This window comes from Vitis vinifera, chromosome 15 (genome assembly GCF_030704535.1).
Source record: "Vitis vinifera cultivar Pinot Noir 40024 chromosome 15, ASM3070453v1".
Taxonomy (NCBI): domain Eukaryota; kingdom Viridiplantae; phylum Streptophyta; class Magnoliopsida; order Vitales; family Vitaceae; genus Vitis; species Vitis vinifera.
This window is the reverse complement of record NC_081819.1, coordinates 22,980,206-22,992,006: the sequence shown is the minus strand read 5'-3', so window position 1 is coordinate 22,992,006 and position 11,801 is coordinate 22,980,206. Positions and strand designations below refer to the sequence as shown.

At 35.9% G+C, this 11,801-nt stretch overlaps 3 protein-coding genes across 3 annotated transcripts; all 3 read left to right on the top strand.

Annotated features, from left to right (window-relative positions):
- Positions 1-1,109: 1,109 nt before the first annotated feature.
- LOC109121505 (uncharacterized) lies at positions 1,110-2,129 on the top strand. Its single transcript, XM_019225573.1, has 4 exons — positions 1,110-1,315; positions 1,387-1,473; positions 1,557-1,767; positions 1,941-2,129. The coding sequence occupies exons 1-4, from the start codon at positions 1,110-1,112 to the stop codon at positions 2,127-2,129; spliced, it is 693 nt and encodes a 230-aa protein (XP_019081118.1).
- Positions 2,130-3,850: 1,721 nt separating this feature from the next.
- LOC100260165 (uncharacterized) lies at positions 3,851-7,349 on the top strand. Its single transcript, XM_059743062.1, has 5 exons — positions 3,851-4,096; positions 4,334-4,368; positions 6,393-6,476; positions 6,560-6,770; positions 6,944-7,349. Exons 1-5 carry the CDS (start codon positions 3,851-3,853, stop codon positions 7,304-7,306), a joined length of 939 nt encoding a protein of 312 aa, XP_059599045.1. The 3' UTR covers positions 7,307-7,349.
- A 1,941-nt stretch (positions 7,350-9,290) lies between these two features.
- Positions 9,291-11,536, top strand: LOC100255071 (uncharacterized). Its single transcript, XM_002273158.5, has 6 exons — positions 9,291-9,535; positions 9,703-10,241; positions 10,311-10,503; positions 10,583-10,647; positions 10,730-10,940; positions 11,013-11,536. The coding sequence occupies exons 1-6, from the start codon at positions 9,359-9,361 to the stop codon at positions 11,391-11,393; spliced, it is 1,566 nt and encodes a 521-aa protein (XP_002273194.2). The 5' UTR covers positions 9,291-9,358; the 3' UTR covers positions 11,394-11,536.
- Positions 11,537-11,801: the final 265 nt, after the last annotated feature.

Genomic DNA, 11,801 nt, shown 5'->3' with positions numbered 1-11,801 from the left:
TTCATGATATTTCGGTATGTGCATTTTCCAAAATTTCCAATTTTTCAATACATAAATACATTCTTCATTCTAGAAATGGTATATTTATTTATTTATTTATATTAGTTATTTTTTTATCTGGTATATTCAAATTCATCGTGAAAATAAATCATTGTCCAATATGATTTAGATATATTACTTTAAATATTTATCCACCTTTTTATTTTAAAATATCTATTTCATCTATATCCTCTTTCAAAGTAATTTACATTTTACATCCTCCACAATTTTTAATTTTTAATTTTTTTTTTGTAAAATAACTTTTCTTTTTAAAATTTTTATTTTTAAGAATTGTTCCTTCATTATGTTGAAATGAACAATTCCTAATAAAAAATATTAAAATTTATTAAAAGTAAAACTCAAATAGTGGGTCTGCAAGATCTTTTCATTATGACAACTAATAAAAATAAAAGCAAGAAGATTAAGAAAGCAAAGCATCCTAAAGAGAAAAAGGAAATCAATAAAATAATTTATTATAGAAAAATCAAAATTAATTAATATGATTAGTTGTACATTTTTATTTTTATTTTTATTTACTTTTGTTTATTTTAACTTTTAATATATTTTTTATACTTGTGTTCTCCTCTAAATTCTTGTGTATCATCTTCTCCATGTGGGTAACATCAAGGGAACAGGGGGTTGAGAGGAACTTCATCAAATGTTTTCCATTTCTTTGTTATATTATCTATCATTATCCTTGTCTTACTCTATTGGACTCACCTTGTAAGTCTTTCTTGATCCTCTTGTCCTTTGCTTCTCCTATTTCTTTGCACATTTTTTTGTTTTCTTCCCATCATGTCTTGTTCTTAATTTGAACTCTAATAATCAATCATATCATGCAATTTTTTTATTTATTAAAATGATAAATCCTAATATCGAATAGAATTTCCGATATCATGTTGAATTACCAATTAACTCAATTACGACTTTGACTAATTGTATCTATATTTCTTGGTGATGAGTTGGTTTTCCAGCCTATGATGACTAGTTTTTCATATCAGAATTCGGCTCCAAACACAAAAAAACCAAGGATTTTCCCTAAGATCCTAGTAAATTGCACCATAGGGAGCATGGCACAGGCATGCCCAGCCAATCATCCGACGACTAGTGTAACCGGGAAATTATCAGTAGAGGCATGTCCTGAGTACTTCAGATGGATCCATGAAGATTTGAGGCCATGGAAGAGTACGGGAATATCAAGATTTGCAGTGGAAAGTGCCGAAGGGGATGCAGATTTTAGATTAGTGATAGTGAATGGAAAAGCCTATGTGGAGCAGTACAGGAAGTCTTTTCAAACAAGAAACAAGAGACTTGTTCACAATGTGGGGGATTTTGCAGCTTCTAAAGCTATACCCTAACAGGTGACCAGAACTGGGAAAAAGAATCCAATGGAGGGTTCAAGAACTCTAATCTAGCATATAAGTGCACCCACAGGTACTTCAATTTTCTCTCATTTCTTTTATGCTTTTTTCTTGAGAAAATTTTGAAATTTTCTTGTGGGCTATATTCACATGAAGGTACAAGATCTATGTAGAAGGATGGGGATGGTCTGTGAGTGAAAAATATGTCCTAGCATGCGACTCCATGACACTTCTGATAAAACCTTATCCCCATGATTTCTTCACTAGAAGCATGGTGCCATTGCTGCACTACTGGCCCATTAGGCCTAGAAACAAGTGTAGAGATCTTAAATTTGCTGTTGAATGGGGTAACACTCACCCTGAAAAGGTAACCCATGAAATCTTAGGTTATGTTTGCTTTGAAAAACACCAAAAAAAAAAAAAAAAAGTTAGGAAAAGAAGTGACATGAATTAAAAATAATTTGTTGATGTGAATTTTTTTTTTTTTTTTTTTGTAAGAGTTGAACTTGGAAACAAAATTTTGTGAAATTGTGTACTTAGGCCCAGGAAATTGGTAAGGCAGGAAGCAACTTCATTCACGAGGAACTAAAAATGGATTTTGTGTATGACTACATGTTTCATCTGTTGAATGAGTACTCAAAGCTCTTGAAGTTCAAGCCAGCAGTACTGCCAGGAGCGGTCGAGCTCTGCTTGGAAACAATGGATTGTAGTGCAGATGCGGTGTTGTAGAAGCTTTAGATTTGCAGGAGCTGGTCATTCAGACATCAAACTCAAAGGAAACATTTTGGGTTAATTCCCCCACCCCCCAACCCAACCCCCCCTTCTAAGCAACTGGACTTAATACCTTGTAGATGCAATGAATAACTTAGAGTTATTGTTGACATAAACGACTGTCGATTACGAGCTCAAGGCTCTAGTTGCTATGAACAGTTAAGGGCTATAGATAACATGGAATACTCTTGGTTGTGAGCTTAAGGCTCCAAATGCTATGAACAATGTTGGGTTGTGATTGACATGAATAACTCTATGTCGTGAGCTCAAGACTCTAGATACTATAAACAACTCAGAGTTTTGGATGACATGAACGACTATGGCTCGTGGTCTTAGGTCTCTAGATGCAATGAACAACTCTAAGCTATGGTTGCTGTCACACCCCTGGTTATCTCACTTAATTTTTCACGAGTGTGTGGTGCTAAGGACCCTTCCTTAGCCAACCTTCCCTTCCTAGCGTTTAGAAGAACAAAGTAGAATACAGAAATAAACAAGCAACAGGGACACACAAGGTTACGGGAATCCTTTCCCAACTTGTATTAATCACTCTTATAAAACAAAATTGCTTCTTGAACCAGAGTACAATGCACTCACCCAAGGCATACGAGAAGGAACCCTTTTCCCCAAACTCTCTCCCTTTGTTTTAAGGCTGTAGGAGCCCTATTTAAATGACTCACTCTGCAGTTACAAATTTGAATTCCCTCAATTCAAATCTTGGAGCCAACTAGGTGGTCATGCAACTGGCCAGAACTGCTCTCAACTGCCCTACATAACCACCCACCACCCCAGATAGTGGCCTGCACATGCCACACACTTGCACCAGCCATCATCCTTCAGCCAACTATAGGTCAATGACGGCTTGACTTGGTCACTGGTTTGTCTGAGCTAGCTGCCACTTGCTAGCTGCACTGCCATCTCCTTCAGGTCTTGCTCGCCAAGCTGCTGGTGAGTCCCCCTAACAAGCAGACCCCTCCCCCTCAAGGCGCCTCTTGTGATTGGGTGCCCATCAGCATGTCTTTGATCAAGTCCCTCTGAGCTAGGCAGCGTGTAGCACCCATCTGACCAAGCGTTTGGTGCATCAGTGTGCCTTCCTCACCCTGATGAATGAGCCCGTGCCATGTCTAGGTGCCCATGGCTTGGGCTTGTTGCTTGCTTCCAAGCTTATCAGCAACGAACCATGGCATTGCGCCCATGGCTAATCCTTCTTGGTGCACAGGGCATTGCGCCCCTGTGCTGTGCGTAGGCATCTCGGTGCGAGTCAGCTATTGGAGCCATTAGACCATGGCATTGTGCCCATGGTTTCATCAGCTAGCTCACCGCACAAGGCTTAGGCACCCTTGTGCTTGCGCGGGGAGGGGATAGGCCACACCAAGCCCCGTGCCGTTGCGGCCGCGGGGTGCACAACACACATGTCGTGGAGCCCATGTGTGCGTGCTCAAGTCGCGTCGTGTGTCTTTGGCACGCTAAGGCCGTGCCATGGTGCGGTCAAGGCTTCTCTTGGTGGCTCCCTCCTTTGAGTCACCTACCCCCCCCCCCCCCCCTTAAAGAGCAATACGAGCCATTTTCATTGTTTCTTGAGGAGACATCAATATGTTTGAGGATGCATAATGGAATATAATTTTAATTATAAATTAAAATTCCAAGTCAGCCTTCATCTGCACCACCTAAGTCAGGTGCACATGCGATGCCCATCTGGTGCGCACGCGGTGCATGTCTGGCTCGCTCGCGGTGCGTGTCTGGCCTACTCGTGGTGCGCATCTGGCTCACCCGTGTGCGTGGGCGATGCGCGTCTGGTTCGCCCGTGGTGCGTGCGCGGTGCGCGTCTAACTCGCCCACAGTGCGCGCGCGGTACGCGTCTGACTCGCCCTTGGTGCACGCGCGGTGGGCGTCTGGCTTGCCCGCGGCCTCCTCACATGGCTCCTGGAGTTTGAACCACCAAACCTCTAAGATTTCCCTGCTTTCATCTTAGGCTTTCATGGGTGCAAGGCCTACCCATGATGCCTATTCCTCCATGGTTAAGTTAAGGGTCTAAGGGGCTGACAGTTGCCATAAAAGGCTCCGAGTTGTGAGCTCATGGTTATAGATGCTATGAACAACTCAGGGCTATGGATGACATTAGCCACTTTAGGTCTTGAGCTCAATGCTCTAAATGTTATGAGCAGCTCTGGATTATAGTTGACATGAACGACTTCAAGTCGTGAGCTCAGACTCTATATGCTATTAATAGCTCAAGGTTATGGAAGACACGAGATACTCTAGGTCGTTAGCTCAAGGCTCTAGATGCTATGAACAGATTTAGGCTATGGTTCAAATGAACGACTTCGAGTCGTGAGCTTAGGGCTCTTATTGCTATGAACAACTTAGAGTTTTCAATGACATCGAAGACTACAGGTCATGAGCTCAGCGTTGTAGATAGTATGAACAACTGAGGGTTATTGTTGACATGAACGACTCTCGATTTTGAGCTCAAGGCTCTAGTTGCTATGAACAGTTAGGGGCTATGGATAACATGGGATACTCATGGTTATGAGCTTATAAGGGCTCTAAATTTTGTGAACAATGTTGGGTTGTGGTTGACATGACTGATTTTGTGTCGTGAGCTTAGGGCTTTAGATGCTATAAACAACTCAAAGTTATGGATGACATGCACAACTATGACTTGTAGTCTCAGGGCCCTAGATGCAATGAATAGGTCTAGGTTGTGGTTGGCATGACAGACTTTGAGTTGTTAGCTCATGACTTTAGATGCTATGAACAACTTAGAGCTATGGATGACATTAGCCACTCTAGATCTTAAGCTCAAGGCTCTCAATGCTATGAACAACTCTAGGTTATGGTTGAGTAATGTTTCATGTCACTATAAAACAATATTATTATGAAGTGACATAGATATAAAAATTAAAATTAATGACACAAGTGATGTAACAAAAATAATGAACTATTAAAACCGAGTTATTGTATTTTTTTTAATTGATATAATGATTGGTTTAATTATCATTTTTAAAATATAAAAGTTTTTATAAATTAATTAATATGGTTTATACATCAAAAACATATTTTTAATTTACTTAATTTACTAAACTTCTATAGATTTAAAATCACTTTATAGACTCTTTAATTGAATCATTTTGAATAAACTTACAACATTTTAATATTAAATAAGCTAAATTAATGAACAACCTTTTTATGTTTACTTTATTATTTTTATATTTATAACTAATATGGAGTTCATTTCCTTTCAAATGTTCTTTATTTGTGTCCCCATTTTCTTTCTCTTTACTTCCCTTTCTAAATGTTATATTTATTTTTTGACGGAATAAAAAAATCAAAATATTTAACATTTTTTATTCAATTAAAAGTAACTTGTTGATATCGATCAACCTAACCAAATTAAATCTATTGATAACAAGTTCATGGTTGATATCGATAAGTCACTTTTAATTTATTTTCTATTTCTTTAATTTATATATTAAAAAAAAGAATAAAATAATAAAATATATAAATAAAAAAATAATAAAGTTTTTAGAATTATTACAAATGAGACATAAAATTTTAATTTACATTAACATATTTTTTTTTCTTAAATAAAATTATACTCTTATTTATTACATTTATTTATATATTATTTTCTAAAACTAATTTTTAATAAAAATATTAGAACATTTTGGTAAGCTTTTATGACATTGCATATCACCATTGGGTGATTCACATTTTAATTTTTCATTTAGAGATTTTATTTTCCAAAAGATATTAATGTTAAATATGCATTAAAATTTTATTTATAAATTATAGATTGATAAAAACTTGAAAATATAAATCTTTTTAAAATAAATTATTTTTGCATATTTCTTTAAATTTATTTCAATTATTTTTCCTCTTTTGTTAAAAAATTAAATAATTTGAATATGTATAACTTTTTAACTAATTTTAATAATATTTTATTTTCTTTTATATTTTGTATAGTAAATCAATTATTAATTATTATTTTTCTGAAATCAAGCATGATTTAGATTACTTTTCTTTCTTGAAAAGTGCTAAAAAAAAAAAAAGGAAAAAAAAAATATAAAGAAAATCATTTTCTTACTTTTGATACCATGATTTTTTTTTCTTTAAAAAAATGTAGAAAAGGTTGAAGAGTGAAAAAATGTTGAAAAGTGGAGAGAAAGTGTATTTTTGATAAATTTATTTATTTATTTTTAAATTTTTTCATGGTAACCAAAGAGAAAGAACTTGTGAACAAGTCTGGGAAAAAGAATCCAGAACAGGTTACCAGAACTCTAATCTAGCAGATCAATGCACCCACAGGTACTTCAATTTTCTCTCATTTCTTTTATGCTTTTTTCTTGAGAAAATTTTGAAATTTTCTTGTGGGCTATATTCACATGAAGGTACAAGATCTATGTAGAAGGATGGGGATGGTCTGTGAGTGAAAAATACGTCCTAGCATGCGACTCCATGACACTTCTGACAAAACCTTATCACCATGATTTCTTCACTAGAAGCATGGTGCCATTGCAGCACTACTGGCCCATTAGGCCTAGAAACAAGTGTAGAGATCTTAAATTTGCTGTTGAATGGGGTAACACTCACCCTGAAAAGGTAACCCATGAAATCTTAGGTTATGTTTGCTTTGAAAAACACCAAAAAAAAAAAAAAAAAGTTAGGAAAAGAAGTGACATGAATTAAAAATAATTTGTTGATGTGAATTTTTTTTTTTTTTTTTTTGTAAGAGTTGAACTTGGAAACAAAATTTTGTGAAATTGTGTACTTAGGCCCAGGAAATTGGTAAGGCAGGAAGCAACTTCATTCACGAGGATCTAAAAATGGATTTTGTGTATGACTACATGTTTCATCTGTTGAATGAGTACTCAAAGCTCTTGAAGTTCAAGCCAGCAGTACCACCAGGAGCGGTCGAGCTCTGCTTGGAAACAATGGATTGCAGTGCAGACGCGGTGTTGCAGAAGTTTGTAATGGAATCCACGGTGAATTCTCCTACTGATTCAGCCCCATGTTCCATGCCTCCACACTATAGTCCTGAGTCCTTCAGGGCTTTCTTGAACAAAAAGGAGAATTTAACAAGGCAAGTGGAGATGTGGGGGCATGCGTATTGGGAGAATCAAAATAAGCAGCTATAAAGCCTTCTCTTCTTTGTATGCTGATTGAATATGAATTTTTCATCCTGCAATTTGTCTTCAATATATTGGGTCAACCAATTCAAAGAGTGATGTAAATCCCATTTTTCCTGATTTTGAAATAAAATTAATGAAATCATTGATTTGAAATAAAATTTCAAAGTGACGTATATAGTCCTAAAGATGTTAACCAATTGATAACAAAGTTAGGCACAAAGAATATGGTACGCTTTTAAGGAAAACAATTCACATGACTTTGAATGCTTTTTATTGAGTTCGTGAAATAGTTAATCACAAAATAATTGCTTGAATCTGAATCGTTGAAAGCACAAAATAAAGTTTTATAGATACCGATTCAATATCTTAGATTTTTTTCTTATAAATTTTTTAAAAGTGCATTATAAAATTTGAACCCGTTAAATAAGGATATAAATAGATAAATCTAAGATACAAATAAATAAGACCAAAATACAAAATATTATAATTTCATATTTGATACAAATAAATGATAATCGAGTACAATGTAACAGGATTTGAGTTTTACACGTGACACATCTAATCAATGTAACAAAACCCAATTGATAAATAAATAATTTAAAATCCATTAGAGTCTTGTCTTCATCAATATAGTCAATTCCATGTTTTTTTTTTCAACACGTAAACAAGAATATAATGCCTTTGTGCTTGAATGATAATTCTTTTCGTAACATTCACTTTATTCGATATTATTCAAAGCATGTGCTGATTCTAATTTTTTTGTTAATCACAAATTTTATTCTTCTTTTTTCCATTGGATTTTTTTTATCAAGCAATGCTTGGTTCTCATTCTTTAATGCCTTATTTTCCATACCAACAACATGACTATTAATACTAATACATTAGCTAAAAATTTCACATGACCATCTTTTTCTTCTCTGTAAACATGATACAAGGAATAAATTCTTATTGAATTAAATTTTCTAAAAATATAAAAAATATCCTTTTCTTCAATAAGTATTTTCAAAAATATAATTACAAACATAAAATTCAATTGTACAATATTAGTTACACTTTTGTTTCCATCAATTAATAAATAATGCATTTTTCAAATAGACCCTTAAACTATATTAGGTTACCAGAAAATAAAAAAAACATATTTAAAGTCAATAAATTATTTTTATATATATTTTTTCAAATTTATTTCACTTTTAAAATATATAAATTTTTAACTAATTTTAATTATATTTGATTTTTTTTATATTTTCTATGATACAATTAAATATATGAAAACCATTTTTTTTTCTTGATATTTTTCGAAAACCAAATATGGCCTCAGAGTAATACAAAAAATTGTCTCATAATCTTCTTGGAATTTGAAAGAATATTGTCCATGTGATTTTACTATTCAATTTGTTTTTTCTTAAATATAATTTATAGAAAGAAAGAGATGAATATTTCCACGAAGGAAGCTTACTCTAGCCTGTATGGGACGCAAGAACAGACCCAAAATCGAAGTCAATACTAGTGGATGTGTTACACGACTTACATCTTCATCCGGTCAAGTCACCAACCACACCCTCTCGCTTCGAACACAGAATTCTAAGCCCCAAACTTTTGATTCCTCTACAAATTCGCTGCCACGCCATCCCTAACACACCTCTCTCTTATTATGGTTATTTACCAAACGAGACCTAACAAATATTGATAAACTAATATGAAATAATGAGCAGGTTGTGTTGAAGAGTCAAAAACCATACCCTCAACCATCAGTCTTTTTCATCATTTAGGACGCGTAACTTCGTATTTGGAACCCACCTAACCAAATTATAATGATAATTAAGACCTCCTATATACATAATTCCCAGTAGTCCAAGAAGCACAAACGTATTTCTTTGTATCCACGTTACATACACCATAAAAAAAAGTTTTATATCGGAATTTTGTACCTTAATTATATTGTTCGATCAATGACGTTCTTAATTAAGCTTTTAAAATATTAGAGCTATCATTGAGGATTAATTCTGAACATTTTCAAATTGAAGTGGAAAGAGGGTCATCTTGGATCAGGAGAAGGCAATGGGGAAGGTTGTTCGTAATAGGAAGTTGTCCCATACGGGAGAGACGGCTCCTAATCAAAATTATGGAGCTGGTTTGGCTGGTCCCTTCAAGAAAGGTGCTACCGTGACGGTTTCTCTCTTCACCATCATCCTGATCTTCATTGGAGCTCTCGTTTCCACCCGATGCATTAATGTTGTAAGTTGATCCTGTCATCTGCATAATTCTTTCTCCACCCACCCCATGCATGATGTTTCTTTCTTCTTGTTTTTATGTTTATATGTTTTATTATATACATATGTTTTTTAATGGAAAGTTCTTGAAAATATTTTCCTTTTTTCTGATTCTAATTTTTGTTCTTCCAGTCTATTCTCACAGGAGATTTTTTGAAGAATACTAGTCCAACAAAGCTCCATAGTCAGAAATTTGAGTATTCTCTGAATTGCAGAGAGGGAAACATGTCACAGACCTGCCCGGTTACTGGACCGGTGGCATTTGAGCCCGGTGAACCGCCCAGTGAGACCTGCCCAGAATACTTTCGGTGGATCTACGAAGATCTGAGGCCATGGATGGACACGGGGATCACGAGAGCCATGGTGGAAAAAGCAAGGCCTGCTGCAAGTATCAGGATTGTGGTGGTTGATGGCAAGGTTTATGTGGAAAAGTACAAGAGGGTGAACCGCAATAGAGATGAGTTCACCATATGGGGCATTCTGCAGCTGCTGAGGATGTATCCGGGGAAGCTTCCGGACTTCGATTTGATGTTTGAATGCCGCGACAGACCGATGATAAGGACACATTTATACCAAGGACCTGATGCCACTGTTCCACCACCATTGTTTCATTACTGTGGAGATGATGAAACGTATGATATTGTCTTCCCGGACTGGTCATTTTGGGGTTGGTAAGACTTCTACCATTCTCTTGTGATGGTTCTTTGGAAGATTATGCAATTTCACATTTGGTTGTGCAGGCCAGAGACCAACATAAAACCATGGAATGGCTTTAAAAAGGACCTGAAGGAGGGCAACTACAGAACCAAGTGGATAGATAGAGAACCCTACGCTTATTGGAAAGGAAATGTCAAGATGGGTGTGGTCAGAAAAGAGCTTTTCAAATGTAGAAACACCGATGAACAAGACTGGAATGCTCGTCTTTATATAATGGTAACAAACCTTCATGACTCGGCCAAATCTTTTCAGTTACAGTACTACATAAATCGTGCTGATAGCTTCAGATTTGCAGGACTGGGGTCGAGAGGTTCAAAGTGGATTCAAAACTTCAGATTTAGCAAGCCAATGCACTCATAGGTGAGTAATTGAATTTGGAGAAACTTTAAGGATTTTTTTCCTTTCTTTTGTGTTTTTTCCCATGACCCCTCAACTGATCCAGATACAAGATTTATACCGAGGGAATTGCATGGTCAGTTAGTGAAAAATACATTCTAGCTTGTGATTCTGTGACCCTGCTTGTCAAGCCTCAATACTATGAGTTCTTCACAAGAAGTTTACAGCCTCTGGTCCATTACTGGCCTATAAAACACAAGGACATGTGCAAATCCATCAAGTTTGCCACTGACTGGTGCAACAACCATACAGAGAAGGTGAAAGATCGATTTCTCTATTAGAAAATTTTCCATCTTGCTCTATTTTCTAACCTTGATACCACCCAGCAGGCACAGAAGATAGGAAAGGCGGGGAGCAGCTTCGTCCAAGAGGAGATAAAGATGAAATTTGTGTATGACTACATGTTCCATCTGTTGTCCATGTACGCAAAGCTGCTTAAATACAAGCCAACTGTGCCTCCAATGGCTGTGGAGTTCTGCCCAGAGATGATGGCTTGCGCTGTTGAAGGGTTGGAGAAGGATTATAAGCTCCAAAGCATGGTGAAGAGTCCTTCGGATACAGGTCCATGCATCATGCCTCCTCCCTTTAGTTCAGCAGAACTCAAAGATGTGCTTGAGAAGAAAGACCATGTGATGAAGCAAGTGGAGACATGGGAAGAAAGTGGAAGTGTTGGAGAAGAGACCATTGCAAATATTCTGAAGGCAAAATGACTAAATTTTGTATATAATGTAGATGAGAAAAGAGTTCTCTTTGTGTCCTTTTCATGTTACTTATTCTTAGGAACCAAACATGTAAATTTTCTCATGCATAAGCATTGTTGACTAATAAATAGATCAAGATCTCTTGGATGTAATTGTATACTCTGCTAATCATCTAAATTTAGTTTTCTTCCATATACCAATTGTGTAATTCATGGGATTCACTTTAACTTCTGTTTGGGGGAGCTGGTCATTCAGACATCAAACTCAAAGGAAACATTTTGGGTTAATTCCTCCCCCCCTCTAAGCAATTGGACTTGATACCTTGTAGATGTTACGAACAACTCAGGGTTATTGTTGACATAAACGACTCTCGATTACGAGCTCAAGGCTCTAGTTGCTATGAATAGTTAAGGGCTA

Excerpts from the sequence above, each read along its gene's own strand:
- LOC100255071 (XM_002273158.5), top strand. The coding sequence starts at position 9,359 with ATGGGGAAGGTTGTTCGTAATAGGAAGTTGTCCCATACGGGAGAGACG. Across the intron at positions 9,536-9,702 it reads CCACCCGATGCATTAATGTT|TCTATTCTCACAGGAGATTT; the intron begins GTAAGTTGATCC and ends TTGTTCTTCCAG. Across the intron at positions 10,648-10,729 it reads GCAAGCCAATGCACTCATAG|ATACAAGATTTATACCGAGG; the intron begins GTGAGTAATTGA and ends CAACTGATCCAG.
- LOC109121505 (XM_019225573.1), top strand. The coding sequence starts at position 1,110 with ATGGCACAGGCATGCCCAGCCAATCATCCGACGACTAGTGTAACCGGG. Across the intron at positions 1,316-1,386 it reads GGAAAAGCCTATGTGGAGCA|CTATACCCTAACAGGTGACC; the intron begins GTACAGGAAGTC and ends CAGCTTCTAAAG. Across the intron at positions 1,474-1,556 it reads GCATATAAGTGCACCCACAG|GTACAAGATCTATGTAGAAG; the intron begins GTACTTCAATTT and ends ATTCACATGAAG.
- LOC100260165 (XM_059743062.1), top strand. The coding sequence starts at position 3,851 with ATGCGATGCCCATCTGGTGCGCACGCGGTGCATGTCTGGCTCGCTCGC. Across the intron at positions 4,097-4,333 it reads CTCCTCACATGGCTCCTGGA|CTCTGGATTATAGTTGACAT; the intron begins GTTTGAACCACC and ends TGTTATGAGCAG. Across the intron at positions 6,477-6,559 it reads GCAGATCAATGCACCCACAG|GTACAAGATCTATGTAGAAG; the intron begins GTACTTCAATTT and ends ATTCACATGAAG.